The 26499-nt window shown below is 42.7% G+C and overlaps 2 protein-coding genes across 4 annotated transcripts in view; both read left to right on the forward strand.

Moving 5' to 3' along the window:
* The first annotated feature begins 49 nt into the window (after window positions 1–49).
* LOC118251960 (uncharacterized) lies at window positions 50–8998 on the forward strand. 3 transcript variants are annotated; one of them, XM_035554659.2, is made up of 6 exons: window positions 50–182; window positions 779–920; window positions 1746–4861; window positions 5416–5519; window positions 8075–8206; window positions 8830–8998. In XM_035554659.2, exon 3 carries the CDS (start codon window positions 2093–2095, stop codon window positions 3104–3106), a length of 1014 nt encoding a protein of 337 aa, XP_035410552.1. In that variant the 5' UTR covers window positions 50–182; window positions 779–920; window positions 1746–2092; the 3' UTR covers window positions 3107–4861; window positions 5416–5519; window positions 8075–8206; window positions 8830–8998. The 3 variants fall into 3 exon arrangements, with proteins under 3 accessions (XP_035410552.1, XP_035410553.1, XP_035410554.1); XM_035554660.2 differs by lacking the exon at window positions 50–182 and adding an exon at window positions 286–361; XM_035554661.2 differs by lacking the exons at window positions 50–182; window positions 779–920 and adding an exon at window positions 1226–1245.
* An 844-nt stretch (window positions 8999–9842) lies between these two features.
* Window positions 9843–26499, forward strand: part of MAP2K1 (mitogen-activated protein kinase kinase 1) — a 37488-nt gene continuing 20831 nt past the window's right edge. Inside the window, exons 1-2 of the mRNA XM_035554830.2 lie at window positions 9843–10043; window positions 25941–26151. Coding sequence (XP_035410723.1) covers window positions 9964–10043; window positions 25941–26151 — 291 coding nt within the window. The 5' untranslated portion in view covers window positions 9843–9963. The remainder of the gene's footprint in view (window positions 10044–25940; window positions 26152–26499) is intronic.

Raw genomic sequence — 26499 nt, forward strand, 5'->3', positions numbered from 1 at the left:
CGGCGCCCGGGTACCTCAGCGCGGTACCCGCTCGAGGGGAGGCACCGCGAGAGCCGCCGATGTCGCGAGACCCCGGCCTGAGGAGAGCGGCTGTGGAGCAGGGCGCATGCGCAGAGGCTGCTGCGCCGCTTTTGGCGCCAAAAGGCTGAGAGGAAAGGGAGGGGCTGGGCGCTGCCCCTCAGGTGAGGGGCGGCCGGGGGCTATTGCGCCCCGGGAAGGGGTTTAACGTTTTAAGATTTTAACATAGCGGATATCGAGCCTTACGCGATGTTCTGGCACTGGGGGAGGGCTTCGGGACAGGTCTCCGGCCATTCCCCGTGCGAACGCCCGTTGAGCCTTCTGGGAGCCCAAAGCTCGGCCGGTTGGTGTCCGGGCTGTGAGGGTCACAGCGGGGGGCTGCGAGATGGCGGCCGGCCGGGAGCTGGGGGCCCAGAAACACCGGGAGCAGATCCCTCAGGGGGAGCCGGGGCGGCCTCTTCTCACAGATAACTAATGATAGGACTAGTGATTCCCTGAAGAACTCTAAATACAACTGCAAAATGAGTTATCAAGTTATATATAAATATATATGGGTTATAAAGTTATATATAAGCATATATATATCCCGCATATATAAAGTTATATAGGCGGGATAGCTCCCAAAGGCATGCGCCTGGTGCCGAAATAAACCACATACCTACTTTATAACTCATTTGAGTTATACAAATGAGTTATAACGTTATAGCTCATTATATGCTTTTGAGTTATAGTTCTTCTGTGAATCATTTTGGCAACCCAGGTGGGACATTCTCTGCCTGGCCACAGGATCGGCTGCGCCGCAGGCTTCATGGCGCGCACCGGGAGAATTTCCCTGGAGGAACTCTGCTCCTCGGCCACTCACTGCAGGGGCAGGCAATGACCTGCTGCACCATGGAGAAACGGTATGTACTTCGTATAAAAAGGGGGGACCCCCATAGTTAGGACAGCTGGTAAATCGCGCAGAGATGTCACACATTAAGGCACACCAGAAGTACTCAAGTAACTCAACAATGTGATCTTTGTCTCCAGACTAACCCCCAAAATACTACCAAACCAAAACTGGGTCAAATTGGAAAAGGCCGTGGGCCCAGGCAACAGTGGCAAATTGACTTTTCTGAACTTCCAAGAAAAGGGGGGTATCGATATTTACTGGTGTTAACAGATACCTTTTCAGGATGGCCAGAGGCTTTCCCCACCAGGACTGCCAAAGCCCGAGAGGTAACCAAGGTATTGTTACAAGAAATAATACCATGCTTCGGAGTTCCAGCCACCATGTCCTCAGACAGGGGGCCACACTTTATCTCAAAAATAGTACAGCAAACTAGTCGGCATTTGGGCATAGATTGGGAACTCCACACTCCATACCACCCTCAATCACGTGGTCAAGTGGAGAAAATGAACCATTTGATCAAACAGCAAATTGTAAGGTTAGGGCAAGAACTTGCCCTGGCCCCAAGCTCTCCCGCTAGCATTGCTGCGGATTTGGACTAAGCCCTGATCTAAAGAAAAATTAAGTCCTTTTGAAATGCTTTATGGGAGACCATACAGGGTCCAGAAGGGAATGTCTACCCAGGTTGGGGAAGAGACGCTGACTACCTATGTGGTGGCTTTGAGTAAACAACTGAGAGAAATAGAAAAACATGTGGCTGGAACTCAGAGGAGAGAGCTGGATGGACTGGTGCATGACATACAGCCTGGAGATTATGTATATGTTAAATGTCTTGCAGAGAAAACTTTGAAACCACAGTGGGAAGGACCATACCAGGTGCTCCTTACTACCTTCACTGCAATTAAGATCAAGGAACAGAGTGCCTGGATTCGCCATTCTTGAGCGGAGAAAGCCCCAGAAGCCCCCTGGAAAGTAACACTGGGTGACAGTGAATTGAAACTAAAGCTCACTCGAGCAAAATGAAGACGTTACGGTCAGGAATATTTAGTAAAATAGTTTGCAGAAATTTATTTAACAGAATTGTTTTATTTGTGTGGCTTATAGTTGTTGTTGTGATTCAAGAATTGGAAAGTGCCTCTAAGATAATAAGAGAATGGTGAGTGGCCTTGGTCCGAAGCCGTAACAATGGAGGATAAGAGCATTAATGGAAAATTAGCAGTTGTGGTTATGTGGCAAACAAATGGTGACCATTTACATATATTATCACAATGGCAAAAATTAGGAGAAGAGTGGACACACCAAAGAACTGCAGGGGACGAAATTAAAATAGGGTGCCAAATGATTAATGGAACAACCCACAAGAAAGTAACAGGGATTTTAGTAAAACCGATTTCCAAAAGTGGCCAGCAAGAAGGTTGTATCCGCCCAGGTAAATTAGATTGTTGGTATAATTTTATATTAACACAGACCGTAGTAGTTAGCTGTTCTTGGACTAATAATGGCCAAGAGCTCAAAATCGAGGAGGGCGAGGGCCTCATATTAAATTTTACAATATATGCTGTACTTCCTACAACAGTGGAGCCCCCTACAACCTATGCCAGCACTCAAGTGGCCCAACCCCAAACCAAACTTAAACCCAAAATTTATGAAACAGGCCCATATTTAGTAAGGAACACAGGCCAACAACAATTGTTATTTAATCCAGAATGGTCTCTGAAGCATGTTGAATTGCTAATGCAAATTAACATCTCGGAAGTTCAACCAGCCTGCTCTCCTTTCCTAAAGACATCATTTGAAGGCTGGACAACATGGTTACAAAAGCAAGCACACCTCAGGGGCAGGACGCGAAGAGACTTAACTGGAATGCTAGGAACAGGATTAGGAGTTTTAAACGGAATTGATTGGGAAATATTAATGAATAAGCTGGCCACTGCAACAAGTGATTTGACAAAACTAAAACAGCCCCTACAATCATCATTATTGGCATTGGGAACTAGGCAATGGCAGGTTTCAAAGGTATTACCGAGATGGGAAAAGGCTGAAGACCAAGACCGCAAACTAATAATAGATGCACTTAGTATGGTTCAAGATAATGTATCTTTAGCTTTTAGTTGTATGCAAGCACAGTTATGGATGCAGGCAACAGCTGCCTTGATCATTAGGGAAGGAAGTGAAGGCGTTTTCCCGGTTGAAGTCTGAAAGGCTGTTTGGGACAATGCCAATGATTTTGAGAGGAAGTTCCAATCTTGGTGGACTCTGGTAAATTTTACCTATGATCCCACTGTTAACATGGCTACTGCCTTTGTGCTTACTATACGTAATGCCACAGTTTATGTTATCCACCCCATTGTTGCACTAGGATTAAACCATGAGGAGACAGTGCTTTATCCTTCAAAGTATAGAACATGGGCACGGATGGTGAATGGGAAATGGCAGACTGTAAATCTGGAATCCTGTGCTAACCGGGAACAACAAGGATTTATCTGTGAAAGCAACACGATTGACGCTCAGGACGTATGTCTTGACACTGAGCAAGGTGTTTGCCACTTTGAAATTCATCCAAATACTAGTCAAAAGACTGTGCTTGTATATATTGGTCAAGGCTGTGTGTGTTTAAGAACTGCTTGTGCTTTTGTAGAAGTAGATAAGGAAAATATAACTCTCCCTAGCAAAAATCATTCTAACTTTTGTATTTGTAACTTTGTTAGAATTGTCGGGTGTGATTTTCTATATTCGGCACCAGTGGTATCCCACCAGTTAGTCAAGTCTAACAACACAATGTATCACAAGTTATTACCTATACCTACTGGGATGAGCCTCACCTTAGTGAGGCAATTAGTTAAACGCCAAGACCTGATCAAAATTTTGAAAGGCATTCAGGAAAATGGAGAGAAGACTCTAATCACTGTCCATCATGATACAAAGGAAATAAGCAGAGTTCTGCAAAGAGTAAAACAAGACGAAAATCACAACTGGTGGGATGCACTCTTTGGATGGTCGCCAACAGCCACTGGGATTTTGAACACATTGTGTCACCCAATTATTGTTTTATTGATATTAATTGGTATAAGTTTAGTATTGTCTTTTGTAATACTTGTTTGGAATTGGAAAATGTTACAACGAACGGCGATATTAACTTCCTTGTCGAAAGTACATGGCAAGGCATTGAGGGATACATATCGTAGAGATTGGGAAGAAGAATTTTTGTATTAAGTAAAAGAATTTACTAGATTTTCTAGAAAAGGGGGGACTGAGACATGGGGTTAGAAATTAGAGGGCGATTGATTAAGAGTGGATATGTAGACAACACTCATTGCTTAATATGTGCTACGCAAACACAGAAGGACTGATAAGATAACTAGCATACGAAGCGGGGCTAGGCGGAGCTAGGAAATGCATATGCATAGATGTGTTGCGAAACAATGCATATGTAATATTTTAGGGGATAAAAGAGAACGCGAGTGAGCGAATTGTTGCGTATGCCTTTGGGAGCTATCCTGCATACGCCCAGCGCCGAAATAAACCACATACCTACTTTATAACTCATTTTGCTTTTGAGTTGTAGAGTTCTTCACTCTACACTAGACACTGGAGGGAATGGCCTCAAGTTGTGCCGGGGAGGTTCAGGTTGGAAATGAGGAGACATTTCTTCTCAGAAAGAGCGGTCAGGCGTTGGGACGGGTTGCCCAGGGAGGTGGTGGAGTCACCGTCCCTGGGGGTGTTCAAGGAAAGGTTGGCCATGGTGCTGAGGGACATGGTTTAGGGGGTGACATTGGTGGTAGGATGATGGTTGGACCAGATGGTTTTGGAGGTCTTTTCCAACCTTAACGATTCTGTGATTCTATGGCCAGAGGGGCTGAGGTCCTGACAGCCTCATGGAGCAGAAGGAGCGAAGTCAACGACAGTGCCTTAAGGGAACTGGGTTTCTCTGGTATCTCTCCAAATTTGACGTAGGTAACGTACCTGTTAATTTAATGTATTCCATCTAACAGTAAAATCCATTACAAGCACTTTCAATTTAAAGCATAAATGTATTACCCTTTAGTCAATATGATTTTAACCGTGTTTAAAACATGTATTCCCAAATGCAGGAGCATCTTTTATAGTCAGGAGTACACATAATATAGTAAACATGTTGATGGATTTATTGGCATTCAATCCATTTTTCTGAACTTTTTAGATACGACCGCTTTCCTCAATACAAAGTATGAAAAAAACACAGAGATACTCTAGTTATTATAGATCAAGTGCTGCTGATTTCCAACCCAAACACTGTAAAGATGTCATAAAATTACTGAAAATCCAATTTCTATATAGAGAGCTCTTTATATTGGAATTAATAGTCCCTCTATATTAAAAATGTTTATCAACAAAGGAATTAGGTTTTGAGTGTGGCCTGAATATCAAACTTAAAACCATTAGTGTGACGCATCTTTTCACTTCAATGTTCTCCTTAATATTTAACGCTTTTTTTTTGTATGTGAAATAATTGGGTTTTAAATTCTTAGGTAATGGCAACTGAACTTGCTAGAGCTAACAGTTTCACCACGTCAGCTGGTCTATATGAGCAGAGCTTTGTCCTGTGACGGGTGTTTTGTCTTAGCCAGAACAGGTAGGTACTGAATATTAAAAAGTGCTTTGAGAAGTATAAAAAATACTATCCAAGAGTTAAAGTGGAAGATCATTTACAATCTCTGTAGAGGAGTACAGCGTTATAAAACCTGTCATATTTATGCAACTGATTAATCAATATTTTTGAAGAGTGTTTAATTGGAGTTTGGATTTGATGTCCTAGGTGGTTCTTTCCACTCCTAGGTTCCTAATTAAATGAAAAGCATATGCCAGCAGGCATTGATTATTGTTTTTTTCCCTCCAGGAAATGAATAAGCAGACACATGCTGATAAAATAATAAGCCAGAGGGGGGGGGAAAAAAAAAAAAAAGAAAACCTTGCCTCAATTCTAGAAAATACTTCTGGTTTCTAGTTGGGGTGAAACAGAAGCATTGCTTGTTTGTTTTTGTATCAAATAGTGTTATTTCATTACAGAAACTGCTGAAAATTAGCACTTTGGTTTTTTTTTTATTTATTTTAAACGTCTCATTTCCTGTTTTATGTTACACATGATATATGGCAGAGAAAATCTGTAAAATGGATGATTGGCTACTTCTACATTTGGAGGGTTTTATATCGGCAAAGCTGTTCATGCAATAAAAGTGCTCCCGATCCAGTGAGCCCTTGGCTGTATTGGTACCAGGGTAGCTGTGTTAGTGGGAGATCAGACCTCACAGAAGTAGAAATGTTCAGATATTTGTGGGTTATAACTTGTTTATAATCTAAATTTTATATTATGCAGTCATCTTAAACGTTAATTTTTAAGCTGTTGGTACACTACTCAACACTTCAGATAGTGTTCCAATCCAAAGTGTTTTTTTCAATCTCTGCTTCTGGAGGAAAATAAGATGTGCAAGAAAGACCGTGATCTCTGGCTGGTTGAAAGAAAGTGTGTCTGTCAGCTGCCTTCTAATAATTTTTGATCCTGTAGACCAGTTTCATTCGAATTTGAATCAGGCTTCTTAAATTCCGTTGCTTTTGGGACTAATTATTTCCTTAAATTGCTCTGCTAGCCACTAAATAGATTATGAAGTATTAAATCTTTCAAATAAAAGTTTGCATGCATCTGTTCTGGCAGTAAAATATGCATCTTTTTGTGGCGATCAAGTTTTAAAAATAGGGGTAATTCAGTGGTGCAATTAATGTATCCAATAATCACATTTTCTTTTTCCTGCAAGAAACTAGACAAAATTTGGCAGGCTAGTTCCATGACGGAAAAAAGTAGTAATGAAGAGAAGCTCCTTTGATGCATTTCTGTTCACAGGGACATATTTCAGTTCTATTTATTTCCAGTGGTGCTAGAATCAATCAATCAGAATGTCTGCCTGTTCAGAAGTCATTCACAGAGATTACACCACCTTATATTTTTTCTTTATCTTTTCCTGTGGGATCCGCCTTCAGAAACACCTGTTCAGAAAGCAAAATGCAGTTCCTCCCACCGAGAATGTTTGAATTCCCAAAACATGTCTTGGTTTGGGCTGGAAAGTATGCTTGGTTTTTGGTTGCAAATCTACTGAAGTTAAATTTGTTTGTTTTACAGAAGTTCAAAGCAATCTATAAGAATTTTTGAAACATTTCAAGTATACTATATAATCATACACAGGAAAATTGGGCGTTCAGGAAATAATACTTTGCCTGTATAGATCAGCATGAGGGCCATTATTGACTATAAACAACAAAAGACAAAGCGGGTGTTCTGTGGCATTTTGAACAAAGCTCGAGGGCCACTCATCTCTTAGGTCTCTGTAAGGTTCCAGGGGTACAGGAGTGCCCGCGGAAGACAACGATGGCGAGAGCAATCACAGAAATGGTTCATGGAGAACCATTACACAGAAACGGTTCTGTATGGTATCAGTACAGAGACCCGCGTCTTTCTGTATTCAGTCAATTCAATAATCCCCTTGTTTAGTCTGTAGGTCAAAGGGCCTTTAAAACAGATGTGTGAATTCAGTCATTTTTCCAAGATTCCACGGGACCATGTTTGCAATGCAAGTGTAACGTGCCCCAGAGGAGGGAGCTGTCTCTTAGTGTTTGCAATTTGATGGAGGGACCATGTCTGTGAATAGCACAGCTGTGAAAATAATAATTCAATCTTTTCTATTTTAAAAATGCGCAAGAAGTTAGGAACAATATAGCATTTTTGCATAATATATAACGTACCTTGTTCATAATTTCAGTTTCTATAAAAGCATTAATGACTGCTTTGATTATTTTACTTTTGAAAATGATTGAACAGTAAAACGTGGAATTGACATTTCTTCATACAAAGTATTTCCAATGTAAGTTTTGTTATGGAATTCACTCTGACTACAGTCAGCTAGAGTGATCTATGATGCACGCTGCTTTCCTGCTATGTTTCAGAATTTCTCTATGCTGAAACTTCTGTTTTCAGTAGGTATGTCAATCATTCATCTGTTGGCTGGGTATTCCGCACATATGGAATACCCAGCCAACTCTGTTGATCCAGATAGGTCCATAGGTAGCACGCCAATATTCTATTGCTTCCTCTTGAGATCTACAAGTAAACGACCAGAATCTTTAAATTCTCCTTCTCAGGAAGAGAACTGGCATGGAGGGATCGCTGATTGTGACTGAAGAAAAGGGACTTTCATTACTGTAAAGCAATTTTGCTTACGCCAGATGAGATCACCAATGGACAGGAGCGAGGGTGTTCAGCTCTTACTGAAGGTAAGGCTAGCTGCTGTCCTGTCAGCACGTCCCGGGCTGTAAATGTGGTGCGTCAGGCCGAGCCACACTCTTTCAGCCATACGAGGTGTACCCGCTGCACCTGGCCCCGCTGCTGCAGGACACCCCCATGTCCCCACCCCACCCGACTGCCTCTGCTTCCCCAGCAGCGTCCCTCTGCTCCCACTGCTCTTAGTGCTCTGGTTCGCATTCCTCCATTGCTGTGTGGCAGTGCTTTGTAGATGTTTGGAAGCAAGCTGATTTTAAAGCAAGGTAGCACTCAGCTTATATCCCAAGGTGGAAGCTTTTTTTCAGCAACGAGGTAGCTTTAGTTATCTGGAATTTTAACCTGATATTTCTGTTGGTGTATTTCTCCCTGAAACAACCCATATACAAGACACACTGTTCCCTCCGTGGAGTAGGACTGTAGCCTTGTTCTTTGTTAGTTCAGGACTTCAGTGTTGAAAAGTGTTAAAAAATCAGTGTGTTCATAACATACAATGCCAATATACAACCTTGTATTTTTTATTATTTTATAAAGCATACTGTCTCAGCCATATCTCACTTCTGTATGCCAATATATGATGGAGAGCTCCTGGAAAGTAACATTTTTGTTTTACCTTTAGGCTGCCTAAACTAATGCAATTACAAAAACCCCCAAACAGTGATGTGAGTCAGAACTTCACAGGAACGTACACACACAAAACCACGATCCCATTAAGCATGAAATGCCTGTGACCAAACCTGATCATTCCTGGCAGCTACAGAAAATAAAACAGTCCAGAGAAGCGAGAATAACACCTTTGGCCTTGTGTTTTCGTACTCATTCTGCTCTTTATAACTCACCGTTCTCTGAGTGTAAGTTTCCTTTTCCATTTTTACTGCAGGCACTTTGGTAAAAAAAAAACAACAACAAAACAACAACAAAAAAAAACAGCAGCCACGAGTACCCCAACATGAGGTTTTTGTTGTAATTATAAATACGGCAGTTCCCTTGTCTGGGTGCATTAAGGAGGGAGATAAACGAACAGCTTCACAAAACACGCCTTAGCACCGTGGTTTGCTCTGCGGGGAAGATGCTGGGGCTCGTTGCGCAGAGCTGCTTCACGTGGTCGTGGTGAGAGCTCTCTAAAGGAGAAGAGCAGCACCAGCAGCACAGAACCCACAAAACTTTGGCCAAGCCTCGAAGCAGACGCGAGGCTTTCGCCAAGCCCTCGGCCCACCGCCCCTGGCCGCCTGCAGCTGGGGTTTGAAAGGAACGGAAGAAATGAAATTCTTTTAAACTGGTTTGGGTTTTTTAAAGAAAGTTAAATCATTTTAAACTGAACAAGGTCTCGCAGGCGGCACGGATGTGGTGTTCCCCACGGGGAGCGAGGCAGGAGAGGGCGGGCCGCGGCCGGAGCTCTGCCAGCGGGACCCCCGGACCCCCCCCCCCCCCAGGACCCCCCCCCCCAGGACCGCCCTGGTCTGCCCGGTCCCCCCGCCCCTCCCGCCAAGTGAGGGCAAAGCGCTGTGAGGGCACAGCTCCCCCGCGGCTTCACCCTCCGCAAGCGCGCATGCCCCTGCCTGGCCTCCGCTTCCCGGGGGGGGGGCGGGGGGCGGCTCGCGCAGGCGCGGTGCGGGGGAAGGGCGCGGCCTCAGCACGGGCACCGGGCGCCGCCGGCACCAGGTCGGGGCCGCTTCGCGGGGGGGGGGGGAGCGGGGGCGGCCGGGCAGCGCCTGAGGCACCGGCACCGGGGGGGGGCCGCCCGGGGGCCGCCATGCCGAAGAAGAAGCCGGGGCCGATCCAGCTGAACCCCGCACCCGATGGCTCCGCCGTCAACGGGACCAGCGCCGCCGAGTGAGTCAGGCCCGGGGGGGGGGGGGTTCGCTGCGGGGCCGGGTCCCAGAACGGGGCCGTTATGGGGGGGCTGCTCCTGGGGGGTGCCTCACGCCCCCCCCCCCCCCCGGCGGTCAGTGGCTGCTGGAGGGTGTAGGGTGAGCGGGGGGGGGGGACGAGGAAAGCGGGTGTAATGTGGGGGGCGTCTGTCAGATGGCTGGGTTATGTAATTATGGGGTAAGGGCAAGTTCTGCCTTCCTAATAAACGTGGGTGCAGAGAAGTTATGCTGGGAGTCGCAAATTTGTAGGAAAAGTGATGGGTTTTGTTTGTTATCTATCCCCTCCTTCACTTTAAGCTAATGTCAGTGAAACTGTTTCTCAGTAACTAGCATGTAATGCTAGGGACATCTGTGAGTGGCGCTGGGAGAAGATGTTCTTGAGTTTTCCTGGCTCTAGTATGAACGTTACATCTTATAAAATAAAGGAAGGTAAGTCTAGGCTAATCATGGGCATGCTTTTTTTAAAGCGTTGCTTACGAAGTAGCACTTGAGCACACTCATGGTAGTTAGGCTTCATATTGCGATGGCAGCACCGTGAAGTGTTACAAAAGGAGCTTCCTCGAGGTTAACAGGTCTGTGTTCACCACTTCATCTTTAGGTTAAGGTGATGGACTAGCTCCTAACGGAGGCGTGAAATACAGATGCATGTTGGAAGAGCGCATTCCTTTCCCTGTATGGTTACTTCACTCTTCTTGGATACATAAGCAGAGCTCCGACGTAGTTATGTACTGCGCTGTCAGGATATGCAGTACAGAGCTGCACTGAGATGTACAGGTGTCAGGCTCTGAATTGTTCCCTGTGTGGTGGTGTTGCCACGTTTTCAGGCAGGCTCAGACCTCGTTTAACCTCAGAATATACTCAGTATCTCACAGCTCCCGCTGTGATGTTTCTAGCAAAGTCTTTTGATGACGAACTGAACGGTGAGCTCTCTTAAAAGCTATCTTGTGGCAGGGATTCCTGATTGCATAATATTCAGATCATAATCCTTAGATACAGTTTTTGCTCTGGATCAAAAGGGGAATGGTGTTATTTTTATATTTCTCTGTATAGCACCTTACAGTTGATTTTCTTCAAGGCAGAAAATAGAAAATGTCGATAGGCTGATACAGTTTTCAGGGATCCCTCCTGCATACTGATCTTGTTTTATGGAATAAATCTGATATACCTATCGCTTATTGTGCTACCTAAAGGTAAGCACCAAACAAGTACTGTATTAAATACTGCATATCTTAAATATTTCTTCATTTAAGAAACAGTGTTCATCTGAAATTGCTTAGATGTCTGATACTCATTTACTTCTTGGAAACTTACAGAGAGACTCATGGGAGTGTAGAGTCTTGCTTACACCAACGAAGAGTCTTGCTGCATTTTCTGTTTTGTATGTTATTTGGTATATGCATCTCCTAGACTTTTGCTCTTCATTATACATTAGTCCTATACCTGGCTTTTGCCAAGCGAAGAGACGTGTAAAGTATTTTTAAAAACAGCAGCCTAGAGAAGAAGTAAGTCCGGTAACCTGTTGTCCCCTAAACAGCCAGAATTAATTTATTTGTGGGATGAGGGTATATAAATCCTCATTGTGAAAGACATTAGGTTGCAAAGCATAGTTGCATCAGAATATCAGAATTTGGAAATGGTTTTGGAATGAAGCTGAAAATAGTCCTTTTTTTGTTTGTTTCATCTGCAACCTTTCTTTTTTTCTTTCCTGCTGTGCAGTTTTTCCCTCTGGTCAGTGCTTGAAATCAACTGTAGAGGTGTTTGTCAGTCTGTATACGTGGTCAAGTGTTTCAAGTATGTTATGCAGCTGCAGACTACCATATTAACACTTTCTGAAGCTTTGTTCCTGACTTAATGGAATTTTGGCTGTGTGAGTCTCCAGCTACTTATTTGCTTCTACCATACACAAACCTGTCACTTTGATGCAAATGATCTTGGCTGCTTCCCTGTTCTTTTTCAGAGAAGTGAACCTCTCAAGAGAGAATGAAAAGAGCTCGAATTATTTAGTTAAGTAACATGAAGACTGAGTGAGAGGTGATACGATTGCTCTCTGTAAATGCGCGAAGGAACTTTCTTAGGCTCAAAGGCAGGGCTTGCACAAAATCAAAAAGGTACTGCTTGGCCGTCAGTGATCTTATGTCAGAAATCGGGAACTTTCTAGCTGTGGGTCAGAAGATTCTGTAACGTTCTGAACAGTCACATAACCGTGCTAGTTTTTAAAATACTGAAGCTTCATACTTTTGGGAATGGGTGCATGTGATACTTGGACTTCCTGGCAGAAAGGAAGGGGAAAAGGCAAAACTAAAAGAAGAAGGGACTGGGTGGTTGAGGATGTCTTGCTTCCCATGCCTGTCGTGTCCTCTGTCTTCATCCTTATTTGGCATTGGGATCTCATTGACTGGAGTGAGCAAATGCTTGTAGGGTGAGGGGTAGTGCGTTAAGAAGTGTGCATTGGAGGCTCGATCCACACTCACATTAATTATTTTTAAAAAATCCTGTCAGAGTGTTATAAAGGAGAAGTAGAGTACTTGCAATTTAAATACGTGCATATGGCATATTCAATTTCATGCTGTTTTACTCTGATAACAGCTTTTGTTATTTGTAGCTTGTTGTATGCAGTTATTACTTTATTAATCCGTGCAGTGTATTTTGGTGCTCTCTGGCGCCTTTCAAGTCCCTAGCTACTCAGTGGACAATAGAGAACACGTATTACAACATTTTTCTGTGCTGTGAACTTCACTTCTGTTTTTGACATTTCCTGCTGAGAAGTAGTTACCCAGAGCTGAACCCGTGCTGCTGCTCTTGAGCTCTTTGGTGCTTTACATCATCGGAATGAGGCTGCGATGACGCTGGCCAGCTGCAGGCTTAATTTCATTCTGGTATTTCTGGAACTGCACAGGTATGCATGTGCAAGGGTTTTGCAGAGAAAAATGGGAGAAAAATGAAAGAAACCTGAATGCAGTAAAAGGGATGCTCCTTCCCTTTTGACTGAAAGTGATAGGATAGTTCCCTGTCTTAATAGCCAAAAGGAACAAGAACAAGATCTCCACTTTCTCTTCCTCTCAAACTTAGGTTTCCATCCTTTTGAATATCTGGTAGTTGTTGCTCAATTTCTAGGTTTATTTAAATCCAAACTAGACACACAATATGAAGTAGACGCTTTGCAAAGAGGCAGGAGGGGACGTTTGAAGATTTTGTATTACAATAAGCATGTTGTTCACATGAGAACAAAGTTACCTCCGTGTCATTTTTAATTACATCTTTACAAAAACAGTTAAGCAGAAGGAAGGGTTGCATTTATAACGAGGGAGTGATTTTGATGTAAAATGCCAGTGAAAACAAGCACAGCTAGTTTTACCTTGCTCTAGGTACTCCAGTAAATGCCAGGTCAGGTAAGGGCTATGTGTATGATATTTACAAACCATGCCAAAATAGAACTTTCACTGTCTTGTCTTAGCAAGTATCAAAAATGCAAGTATCTAAATGTGGTCACCTTAGTTGAAGTGCTTTTAAATGAGAAGGCACAAAATGCAAGAGTTCTATAGCTACAGCCCTGTAGTATAAACGTATTTAAAAAACGGTACTTTTTTATTCATCAAAAGCTATCATTTATGTGTTACGCTGTGCAGTGAGTTTTGAAGTGTCCCACTGACCTCAGGATATTGGATGAAAATCTGCCGGTTAAAATTCCGATGTCCAGGAGGATACACATAGAAAAAAAAAAAAAAAAGGTAATTTAAGATATTTAAGATCTCAGGGCGTGGATTTAATGTTTAATGAGAGGCTGTGACTACAGAATGTCTTGGCATGTAATGTAGGCTATTTAAAAAAATGCTATTAGAAAAAGTGAAGTAAATAGTCGATACATCTTGTCATTGAATGCAACAATCCAATCAGCCACAAAATGAGATGGAGCCTTATAATTAGTTTTTTAGTTCGTTTGTCTGTCATGGAAGAGATTCCTGCTACGGTTAAGAGTGTGTATTAAAGTTTGTTCCAGCTTAAACCTTTTCCTTTCAGAAGAGATGTTTTCTGATTGCTTTGCCTGTCCATCGGTTGCACGTACCAGCAGAAGTGCTCTAAAGCCTCTCTTTGTTACTTACTGAGTAAATAAAGGCTGCTACTCTTTCTGGTACTATCATTTGAACCTTCCAGAAGTGCCTGGGACTAAAAACTTCTTAACAGGGTGTCGCTTTTGTGTTGTATAAGCATTCATATGGAAAAGGTGGTCGCAATTGAAGTCTGTTTTTTTCCATCTGTTTAAAGAATTTTGAAATCCACAACTACTTACTTATTTTGGTAACAGCTGCTAGCTCCCAAATCGAGCCTAAGCCTCAGTCTCTGCTCCAGGAGGATTATGCCAAGCAAGTCTCAGCTGTGACAGAGCAAGGTATGATGTGAGGTGGAACGAGCAGAGCAGGACTGTATTCTTGGTGACTGGCACTAAAGACAGTGCAAAAGAATGTTTCTGTTTTGTTTTTATGTGGAAAAAAACACATGAAAGGAAAAGTGGAACGTGGAATTTGCCATCTTTCAGTGTGCTGTAAGGAAGTAAGTTTTTGAGAATATAAGAAGGTGCTGGCTACAGGTTTTTACCACCTTAGGGACTGTATTTCTTCCCAGGACATGTCTTGAAAGAAAGTCCGAAGGCTTTCTGAACTTTTCTGAACCTAATTGTTGCCAGTGGTGCTTACATGTGTTCCGTCTTAACTGCAGCATATCCTCATCTTAGAACTGCTCAAAGCAACGCGTAATTTCTTAGAAATCGACTGGCAAAATCCAGTCATAAACTATACTTCAGTTCTTAGTGCGAGCTTTTTCTTGTTGCTTTCTGTTTATCCTGTTCAAATTGCATTAAGGAAGCCACCAAATAGCTGGCATGACCTCTGAGTGCAGCTGCATACATTTGGTAGTCAAAGAGTAATTCGGAAATTACGCAAAAGTGGCTTGAACTTCCATTTGTATAGACATTTCCAGAAGTTGCTTGCTTGCGATGTGTCTTGCAATTTTCATGTTTTTCAGCATCTTTCTCAAGGGAACTTCAGTTTGGACTTCGTAGGAGTAGGTGGGGATGGGAGGTTGATTTTGTTTTCATTTATTTGCTTTTTGAGGCTTGCATTGAGAACGGGAGTGGTGGGAGGTGAGCAGCAGGATCGGTGAGCTGCTCTCAAACAGACCTAGTTCTGGCAGAATCTGTCCTGCACAGAGTAAATCTTTTTTGGCTCGCTTTTCTTGGATGTGAGTTTAGATGAAATGACAGGAAGGTTTTCACCAAGTTGTTTGTTTTAATGCTTGCTGGATCACCGCTGCTTTAGTTGTTTTGTTTTTCTTTTCCTTTGCTTTTAAAACCAAATAGTCTCTGATGAGAGGCAGCCCCTGTATGGAATTCCTTTGACTTCAGAGGATTTCTGTGTGCGTGTCGTGTTCTGGAAGATTAGGTCCTGAAATTTTATGACTGAGCTGGCAAGATTGCTAACGCACTAAATGTGTACAGGGAATTACTGCAGACCTGTAAATATTTACAAGAAAAATTCAGAAAGCTTTTTTCAGAAAAAAGCTCCCCTACTCTCTGCTAATGAAGGATTAGCCAAGCTCAGAAATACATGTGGTAAGAGAGAACGCATTTTGGGCATGCAGTCATAAATGCTAGATAACTTCAAGTAAACTGAGTCTTTTGTTATTCACTAAATCCTCCAAATTTAGCTTAAAACATACTCACTTAAGCAGATTTAAAATGAATGCTATTGAGCCTGGCACAGGCCTTCATTGAATTAGAAATAGCATTGTAATAATTAAGCTAATAGAGCGTATGATCTGTCATAATAAAACAGGTGAAAGTAAAAGCCTGCAGCACTAACTTCTTGTATTATTTCTAGAAGCATGTGCTGAAAAAATGAGTAAGCATGTGCAGCTAATACAAAGCTAACACAAGTGGCAAATTGACCTCTGCTGTTCTCAGCTGTAAACTAAACGCTGTTTCATCAAGTCTGGATGTAGGGAAGGTTGTAAGACAGTTAATCCTGAAGTAAGAGTACTGAGTCTTGTTACACATTTACACACGTATTTAGGCATAATAACTGTAATGGAAATGTACTGTAATTCTGATGATGTGGTCATTGTTCAGAAAGCATAAATCAATTTATTAGAGTTAAATAAACTGGGAATAAAGATGTTGCATTCCAGTGATATCACAGGTAAGGAGAGTGCTGGTGGTTAATACGGAGCCAGCAGTTTTTTTTTCTTTTTCTGCCCTTTACAACAGCAGTTCTGCAGATGGAATTAGAAAGGTGTGATTTCACGATTGCACACATGCGAGATCCTGCTGCTTCAGAACTTCTGTCCTCTTCTTGCTCTGCCCACGTGTTCCTGAGGCTCCTTTTCTTGCATCAGCTCTTTCAGTGAGTCAGGCATCTGTGCTGATCCAACCGAGAACTTACCCACCAAAAAATCCCAGATAAATTTTTGTGGGGCCGTCCTCTTGGGCTCACATTAGCGCTGGTGTAGCCCCATGGTGAACTTAATCAGGGAGATATTCCAGCTGAAAATACACAGGTTTTTTAGTGATCTTTGAAGTGTATCTGTTCTGAGTGGGGTTACTCAGGAATGAATGAATGGCTGGGGACAGAATGGGGCAGAGCCTGTGCGGAGAGCCCAGGTTTTTGCAGGATTATGTGACAGCATACCCAGAGCCTGAGAGGTACTACAGAGAAATGCAGAGATTCAGTAATTACAAGTTTCAGAGTAGCACATCTTTTAATTGAATAGTCTTAGATCTTTGTCTCGAGAGGACCACATTACCTCCGAGATCTTGCAATATTACTTAATAGTCAAAGAAGGCTTTTTCATTTAAAAAAAAATAAAAAAGAAGGGGACTAGGCAAGCCCCGTGTGCAGCTGAATTCTTAGTTTGGCATAACAGCAGTGCTGCTGTTGTTCATCTGGGCAAAGGGTCTTTGCTTAAGTGCTGGCTGGGGGAAAAAAAAAAGCCTTAAATTGTGGGAAATCTGCAAGGCAGGAAATACATCAGTGAACTATTTGAGTGGATACTCACTACATATTTCAGTATACACAGGAGAAGCATTCTGAAATGAACTGAGGAAGGAATCGTCTGTTACGTGCAGTAAACCTAGATGGCCCCTTTAAATTATTAAATTTTCCAGTACAAAAGCTCCCCCATCCTCCTCCCTGTGTTACCCTTTTTACAGCTGCTGGAAGCTGCATTTGTTCTCCCGTCATTGCCCTGGGGACTGCCTGGGATTTAGAAGTTTATGGATTCCACTGCCAAAGCACAAAATCGTCTCTCCAAGGAAGCAATGGTAGTTGGCAACATCAGCTTCTGGGCTGCTGAATTTTTGGGGAGGGCGTTCTGCCTTCCCACGTTCCTCCTTTGTAAGGAAGCAATGGAATCTTGCTTCTGAAGGCTTGCTGGTACTGTTAGGAATTGGCAAGCAGATGACTTCTGGTTTGATGTGCATTCAATATTACTTAGGCAATCTTTTATTCTTTGGAATGAGTGTGCGAGCCTTTCTGCCAGTCAGTGCCCCCAGCAACTGAGCAACCGGGCAAGGCTAACTCCCTGCTCAGCATCCCTTTGCAAACATCTGCTGTTCAGCCGTTGACCCGAGTCTTGTCTGAACAAGAGGAGAGTGAATTCCAGCAAACTTCTGTCTCCTGACAGCTGAGGCCGTTCTCTCTCGCCTGGGTTTGTAGCCTCACAGGCATCCAGCAGGAGGAAGTGAACAGTGGTGTCTGTCCCTGTGTGACACATACAAAAGAAATGAGAATGGAAGCAAGATTGTTTTACTTCATTCTGAGAGCTAGCACAGAGATGTTCCAGCATTGCCACCTTTGCGCGCTTCCTTGTATGAACAAGTATCTTCCTAAAAACCAGCTTGAAGGTTTCTAAAACAAACTGTTAAAACTTCCTGGTAACTCATCTTTCCTTCAGTGTTGTTCTTTTTGTGTGTTCACAACTCAGCATTGTTCTGTGCTTTTCTAAACTTTTTTTCAGTGTGGCAGGAAGATGAGTCAACAGCTTCAATGCAGAAATCTAGCAGTCGGAGAATGCATTTTTTGGGGAGGGGGGGAAATTATTCCGTTCTTACATACAGAGAGATTCTGCTGAGATGTTTGGTGTGTGTATGTATAAATATGTATTGTTAAAGTCTGTACATAAAAAGTCAAAATGATTAATTTCTTTTACTAACTGGCTCTATTGGTAAATGTCCCGTGTTGTGCAATCCCTCTATTGCAAATTTGGGCAAAGATCACAGAATCACAGGGTGGTTTGGGTTGGAAGGACCTTAAAGCCCTCCCAGTTCCTCTCTGTTCGTGGACAGGGGCACCTCCCTCTAGACCAGGTTGCTCAAAGCCCATCCAACCTGCCCTGGAAAAGACGTAAGCCTTCTGTTTGTGCTTTTCTCTGGATCCCAGCTGTGGCTCTCTGTATGCATTTATCTGCGTACCCAGGCAGTGTTCTTTGCCTCTCCCTGACGTCTCAGCTGCAGCTTTTGACAGAGTTTCTGTTCTGAGCTCCTTGCTCAGCTCTTGCACCTGAAGCTTCTCAATTCTAACCTTGGCCTTTATGGGCCTTGTAAACAGATAACGTAACTTCATCTTTTTATTATAGTGTTTCCCTGAAGCCATGCCCTTACCACAGAAGGGAGTTGTGAAGATGAGGTTATCGTTGCTGTTGCCCGTATTTATCCCTTTTTATTATTAAATTCAACTTGGAGTTCAGAGAGTTAAAACAGTTGAAAGCCAGAACTTGTGTAAATCCACATGTATCGTCTGACTAGACTTTCATAAGATCTCTTTATGCTCTGTGTTGTGTTTTGAATGCCCGACAAGTAAGCTGGGCTCCGTGAGGAAGTGCAGGTTGCCCCGTGGTGTTGCAGACCTAGTGCTGGCTGGGGACACGAGCGGTAGGAGCACCAGTATTTGGGAGAGGAGGACTCAGGACTTGGATTTCCAGTTCTGGAGACTCTGTTCTTAGGATTTGTCAATTTGAGATTGCAGGGTTTGTGTGTAACAAACTGTGGATGCACTACTGCAGCAAGTGTTGAGGAAGCCTACAAACTGAGCAAAGCACTGTTTGTGTAGCTTAGCCACAGCATTAAATATGGGAAAGGGGCGCCTGGGCCTTGCTGGCAGCTGCTGCCACAGGGAACAAAGGGCTGCAACCCAAAGCGGAGGCTGGGAACAGCTGCAGAAGGAGCTGGGAGGAAAAGGCACCCAGGGCAGGAAGCTGATGGCTGTCCCTTGGTGCCACCATCCACACCTGTGGCTCTTCTCCCTTTGCTGAACTCAGTCTTCAATTCAAACATTATTAGGGAATAAAAAACTCTGAAAAGTGTAATGGCGTACTGGTTGCGCTAAAGCAAAGGAGGAAAGAATTTTAAAGCAAATATTCCTACCTAACAGATCAGCCTACAAGGAGTTATTTATGTTGTCGCTTGTTGGATGTTTGAAGTCTTATCACATTTTCATCTTTAAAGCATACCCCATTCTGCTTCAGGAAAAATGGGAATAGAAATTTTGAGTGTCATTGGTCCGGCAGGACACTTTCAGACAGGAAAAAATACACTTCTGGTGTTTTGTTTTATTTATCTTTTCCTAAGAAATAGATGTTAGCCAGAATCATCTGCCTCTTGCTCTTACTGGGTAGTTCTTTTCTGGTAGCATTAAACCTCAAAATATGCCCTACCGGGTCTGTTCCGTCCTGAAAGTGGAACGGTAACAGTGTGTGAAAATGGCTGCTAGAAAGGAGCAAGTGTGCTGGGCAGTCATATAAGCATTTCCTTTAGTGGGGCATGTATGAAGGACCTCTGACATGCTGCAAGAATTGAAAACTAAGTGGGAGTTGAAAAGCAGTGTATTTTTTTTTCCAAATGAGAATCCTTTGCACCTCGAGCGAGTGCGGATCTTTCTGAATTGTTTTAACTGCAGGTTTTATGAGGCTGCGCTGGAGTCAGCCCAGAGACAGAGACACCTGTCCTGTTAGCTGCGAGACTACTCACGTTGCTTTTTCCATGTTATTCTCTGAGCTGTTCTTTGTTAAATAATAAAACTGTCTTATTGCCCAGGTTTAGCACAGTCATGCAAAATAGTAGTGTCTTCTCAAAGCTGCAAAATGTCGTCGTCTTCTTCGTACTTTGTTTCAGCTCCCTGATTGAGGCTGTTCGTGGAAATAATGTAGTGAGCTGCCTACTTCTGCTTTAAACTGACAGCTGTGTAGGCTTGGGGAAAGTGTTACTGTCACTATGCTAGAAAACAGCCCCCAAGCTTGTATCCTCGTATGACAGGAGATCTGAAAGTGAATGTATGTCTTTATGCTTTCACTCATGCTAATTGTTCAGCTTGCAAAACTGATAGTAATAACTCTGAGCAGCTTTGTGACAAGGTACTGGTAAAGATGGCATCGGATTTTTTTTTAATTTCCTCTACCAAGTTTTTATTTTTCTGAAGTAGGCTTCAGGGTTAAGTATAGCTTTAATATAGATTTTAGGGTTAAACACAACATCCAGTCCAGTAGTAACTAGGGGCGCTGCTGTGCCTGCACGCCCGTTGTTGGCACCCCCGCCGTACTATTTCTAAGCATCCATGCGGCCCCTGTCAGGATGTGAGATCCTGGGACAGGTGAGACAACGCGTAAACTCTGAGATCAGCTTCCTTCTGTGGACCTGAGGTAGTCCTGAGGCTTAAAGCTCCAAGTATCCCGTGCAGTGATCCTGCTCGGAAGAGCTTTCTGCCCTCTGGCTTTACGGGAGCTGGCTGTGTAGATGTGGGTTCAGATGCAGGATGTCCGATTGCAGCTGGCCTCAAAAGTGGGGCTTTGGTGAGGTGTGAATGGGCAGGAGCAGAACTTTTCCCCACGCACCAGAGGATGGTCGTCGAGTCAAGAAGGTGGCTGTGTTTGGTAGGAGACTGCTTTAAGTTCTGCTCTGCGTCTTTATACTTCCGAGGCCACAGCAGTGCTGCACAGCTGTCAGTGAACTTCCTCGAGTGCAGAACAGAAGAAGCGATGCTGACTTACAGGAGGGCCCCTACCCGATCAAGTGTGGGCAGAGGCAGGCCCGCCTCCACAACACCTGCAGCCTGGTGCTGCCCTTGGAGGAGAAAACAACCAACCTCCTCAGAAAACCCCTTCTGAACCTGATGTATGGCTTTGTTGCTTTTGATCTGGAAGAGAGAGATCTTGTAACAATTGCACCTGACGTCCAGTGGTCCACTTTGTAGAGTGGCATTGCCTGCTGGCTACACAGCAGATTTGTCCATTTCTGCCAGCCGATCGAGAAGATACTTATTGAATGTGGTCTGCAAAATTACGCTGTGTCTTTAACGAGTGGGGACAACAGCACTGACCTCCCTGCTGCTTCATTCAGACGATCACATTACAAAAGCTGGATTCTTTCCCTAGCGCAGGATGTTTAGTGTGTGCTTGGCTTTAAAACTGCTAGTAATAAATTGAAGGATAACCTGTTGCTTTGGGGTAGTGCTTGGAACAGCAAAGGGCTGAGGTGGTTTGATGATTTCCTGCTGTGATGGAGCTCTGGCAGAGGCTTAGCTTTTTGACAGTGAAAAAACAACTCCAAGACTGCAGAAGGTAATGGTGATGAATTTTAATAGGAATCTTGGTCTTTTTGAATAAGTTTTATATAAGATTAAGTAACTACTAATGGTGCTTCTGGAGGCAGATACTGGCACACCAGCACGCTGCTGCTTTTAGCTACCAAACTTCCTTAACTTTTTCGTGGTGTCCTGCTGTAGAACTGGTGTGTATTCTCTCTTCTGTATTTGTGTTTTAATTTGTAAAACTTTACGTCGTGACTTGTTCATTACTTACACGTGTTTCTGTGTGTTCTTTGCTCTGCAGCATTGTTGTGACGCTTTTATACAGGGAAGGTCCAGGCAATGATCATAGTTCCTGGCTGGGAGCAGGACTCCTGCAGAAGCTTGAGTTCAAAACTAAAGCTGCATAAACCCTGCTTCTTTGAAGTACTGGAACTACATTAATTCCATCTCTTTTAATGCTACAAATAATTTTTTATTTATCTATTTACATTTGAAATTGATTAATGTCTAGTGCTTCAAGCGAAGGACCAGAATGAAAAAAATAAATTCTGTCTTACTATTTGTCATTCAATTATCCTAAAACTAAGTGCAGATGTTATTTAGTTACATTCTGGACAGCAAACCTGACAGTGTTTTTGGGTTAACTACTTTTGCAGGAAGTTTTCAGATTGATTTATGTTATAATTAAAGAATTGGTCCTGAAAAATTCAAGTGAGATCTGAACTTATTTGCTGTTACTGTCCTGCCCGTCCCTGCAAGTAGTGGAGGTTCTGCCATTAGAGCTTAGAACATTCTGGTGACTTTGGTCTGAAGTCCTCATTGGTTCTGTGTTGATGGCAGGGAGTTTGAGGATTTTCCCCTCTAGAGGATTAGGTCTGGCCTCAGGTGGGACCAAAGATCTTTTACCTTAATTTTTTTTATTTTGCTACCGCAGCCACATTGTAGATAAATGGAGAAACCTGATGTGCTGAAATTCATGATGCCAATACTTTTCCTTCTGTGAAAGCCTTTGGAGTCTTCTGGCTAGTGCTTGTTTGAACAAGGACACCAACAATAATTTATGCTTTCAAGCAAGGAAACACTTGTGCTGAAGTGCAAAGCTTGAGATCGGAACAAACGATGTAAAAAGTAGTTTTATACAGATATGCGTTAATCACATCTGTGTTAGCCTAATGCTATCTTAGCAAGTTGTCGTCTTTGGTACTAAAGCTTCAGCATGACTGAGTTTTTGTTTCATCACACTAGGTTGTTTGTCTGCCCCAGGTCATGTGCGCAAGCGTCTCTGTGTTGTCTCCAAGCCCAGAAAGGCTCTTCTGCTTCAGAGAAAAAACTCAATAGTTGTTTTCTTCAAAATGGAGCAAGAAAAGCTATGCTGTGTTCTGTCTTTGTGCCTCTAGTTCCTTTATCTTTCCAAATGAGCAGCCCTATCTTCTTCAGTAATCTCTAAAAGGACAGCAAGTTCAGTGTTCCTTCTCTGAATTTCGAAGTGAAGCCGGGGACCGCTTGCTGCTGTGGCACACTGGATTGTTCAAAGGAAACTGAAATTCCCTGGTAAGGTCAGTTAGATGCTGAGCTCTTGCCAGTTTGGTCCTGACTTCTTTAAAGCAGTGATAGAGAAGAAAATGTCTGTGCAAAAGTCGCATCCCATAAAACTGCTTTATTAATTTGATTTTTTTTCTTAGGCTGTATTTTCTGGTCACTCATGATGTAAGTGCGGGGTAAAAGCAGCTAAAAGGTACGATGTAAAAGATTTTATGTAGCAGGCATGCACTATAAAGTTGCTGTGCTTCTAATATGAAGAAATATTTGGAGGAAAAGTATCTTTAAGTGGCCCAAAAAATATCAGAGGGCTGTTCTCCATTTCTACTGGTTGCAGAGGTTTCTACAGAATAAAAAAATGACCTGTAGTTCCAAAAAAAGTACAACATACTGCTCAATGAAAAATAATGATGTGTATCTTGCAAGTGCATGTCAAAAGCCTACAAGAGCAAGCAGCCGGCGCGTTCCCTGCCCTGCAAGATGCTGAGCAGGGCTGGTGGGGAGGCGATGTGGAGAGTACCAGCAGGGTATGTCGGTGCGTGTCCCCTGGAAAACACCAGTTTTGTGTTCTCACAACAGTAATCTTCTAGGGCAAAATACAGAGCTTGAGTCCATCATTCATTGTGCTGGGGTTTATTGGAGGACAGTAAGGGGTACTGAACTTCACTCCCATTTTTATCTTGAGGTCATAATGTTAGAAGAGCAACTACAGTTCCATGTACAAGCGTACGTTGTTTTGGCTTTAGGCTGGGGCTTATTGGTTTTACGGGCACGTCTGGAAAACAGTATCCAGTGCTAGGTTTTCTGTTTTAGAAATTAGATTTCAAAAATGTCTCTTTATGGTTCATCTTCACAACAGTCTGTAAGTCAGATTAACTTGTATGTTCTTATAAGTCGTGCTTATCTACAAAGGAAAACTTTTTGGATGCTCCAGGATATTCGTTGTATGGTTATACACCGATACGACTGTGCTGGTATAAAACATTGGAGGAGGACAGAAATAAGAGTGTGCTGCTTCTTGTAGGATAGCCTGAAAATGCAGTATCCTGCTCCATTTTTACAGAATGAAGTTATTTTTATTATAAAAGTATTATATAAGTTAGAGAGACTTGGTGTAACTACATTAGACAGTGTACATCGGATTTTACCGTGTAAAACTCCTCTGCTTTTGAGCCGCATTCCCAGATGGCATTTGCCCAGGGCAAATATTTTTGTGGAACTTGCTTTGTTCTTGTTCTTTTTTGTTCTTTTTGACATGCAAATAGACATTATTTTCTCATCATTGTTTGGTAATCTTAGGCCTGGAGTGTTTAAATGTCAAAATAACTGAACACAGCTCACCTTTCCATCAAAGGTCTCGTTCTGTTTCCCTTACTAAGCTCTTCTAGGTGTTATCGCTTCCTAAGCTATCCTCAGAAAGCATCCCATCGAACACGTTTAAACTGCTAAATGTAGTAGGAGCTTGGGATTGCTTGAACTTAGAGATCGTGTAGCAGAGAAGAGTTGTGAATATTTGGGATTTCTTTGTTTGCCTTAATTAAACCTTAGATACACTCAAACCAAGATTGTTGTCCTGGCTGGAAGTGCAGGCTCTCTCGTTAACAAGGTGAGGGCTGCATCCTGTGATTCTGGCCTCCCGTTGGGTCTGAGGATTGTCAGTCACTGCTCCTTGGAGTCAGCCGTGAGTCCTCTGAGCTGACCAGCACCTGCCTGGGCATCCAGGGGATGCGTCTCTTTGCAGCATGAGTTGTAAGTGGATGTTTATGAAATGACGAATAGAAACAGTTTTCTTGGTTAGTGGTGAATTTTAATCTATTTTTTTAATTGGAAGTGGTGTAGGCTCTGTAGAAGTAGATTCTGCTCCTCAAGTTTTTCATCCTAGCAGCACTGTAATCCATGGGAACGTTGCATTAAATTTGGCTAAGCCAAACAGATATTTGCTCCTGCAGAAACTTACTGTTACAGCTGGAAGCAGGCAATTTTAAACGAGCATTTAAGCTTTCACATTACTGAGACGAAGTGTTTTCACAGGATCTGAAGTTAAACTATCAAAAAAAAAACCAGAAAATCAAACCTCTGTCTATGTTCTTAAATTTACCTCCTCTTTAGAGCCCTGTATTTCTGTTTTGGTAGTAATCAATGACATTAAGCCTAGATTTCTGGTAGATGTACTTTTTTTTATAACTTCGGTCAGTTTCCTATCCCACTTAAACAAAGAGTCGTGTTTCTGGTAGCATTCTATGCATGTTTGTGCTTGGTAACTTTTTATTAATATCTAAGTGGATTATTAGTAATATAATTGTGTTAAAGTCAGTGGTTGAAATACAAACTATGTAGGAAATTACAACACGATCCTTGAAAACGTGGAACTAAAAATAGCTGGGAGAGTTGTGCTATGATTCACGAGGTCTCTGAACATGAATGCTGAGTCATTAAACCCACTCCTGTAGATACCAAACCTTAACATGCTTGAACTTGGACAGAACCTCAGAGATGGGGAAACGGTATCAATCTGCTTGTGTTTGTCATTGTTTTATCTGGAAAAAAATACTGTTTACTTAAAACAGAGATCCAATAATACGTCTCTCATGGGTATGACTGTATGGGTCTGTTTCATCTAGATAATTTACATAGGTGCCAAAATGTCGTGCAATTAGTCTCTGACCTCAGTCATCTATTGCTCTTCCTCTTGCAACACGGCCGAGCAAGCTCAACCAGCTGAATTGAGTTATTCTTTCTCTGTTGTACAGGACAAATTTGGAAGCGCTTCAGAAGAAGCTGGAAGAACTAGAGTTGGATGAACAGCAACGAAAGCGCCTCGAAGCTTTCCTTACCCAGAAACAAAAAGTTGGAGAGCTGAAGGATGATGACTTTGAGAAGATCAGTGAGCTGGGAGCGGGAAATGGCGGTGTGGTATTCAAAGTATCTCACAAGCCTTCTGGTCTTATAATGGCAAGAAAGGTGAGTGCCTCAAAAACAAGAACTTGAGGACAACCTTTATTGAGGAGGCTTTCTGAACTATTATTTGGAGGAATAAGTGATGTTGACACAAAAGACAGCTTAATGCCAACTTTCCAAAAAGTAGGAAAGGCTGTGCTTGATTATCCTACGCTTCCATTTTTTCAGAAAGTGTTCCATGTGTTAACAATGAAAGGATAAATATTATTGCCCGTTCTCATCTTTCCCCCCTCCCCCCAATTTGACAAGTATAGTCTTTTCAGCTGTGTATGTATCTTTCAGAGAAAATGTATTAGACTCATTAAGTAGAAGGCCTTAAAAGTTATTGAAAGATGTAAGTTAGGGTAAGTG

The sequence above is a fragment of the Cygnus atratus genome, chromosome 11, assembly GCF_013377495.2.
Source record: "Cygnus atratus isolate AKBS03 ecotype Queensland, Australia chromosome 11, CAtr_DNAZoo_HiC_assembly, whole genome shotgun sequence".
Taxonomy (NCBI): Eukaryota; Metazoa; Chordata; class Aves; order Anseriformes; family Anatidae; genus Cygnus; species Cygnus atratus.

Coding starts and splice junctions, on each gene's coding strand:
- LOC118251960 (XM_035554659.2), top strand. CDS start 2,093: ATGGAGGATAAGAGCATTAATGGAAAATTAGCAGTTGTGGTTATGTGG.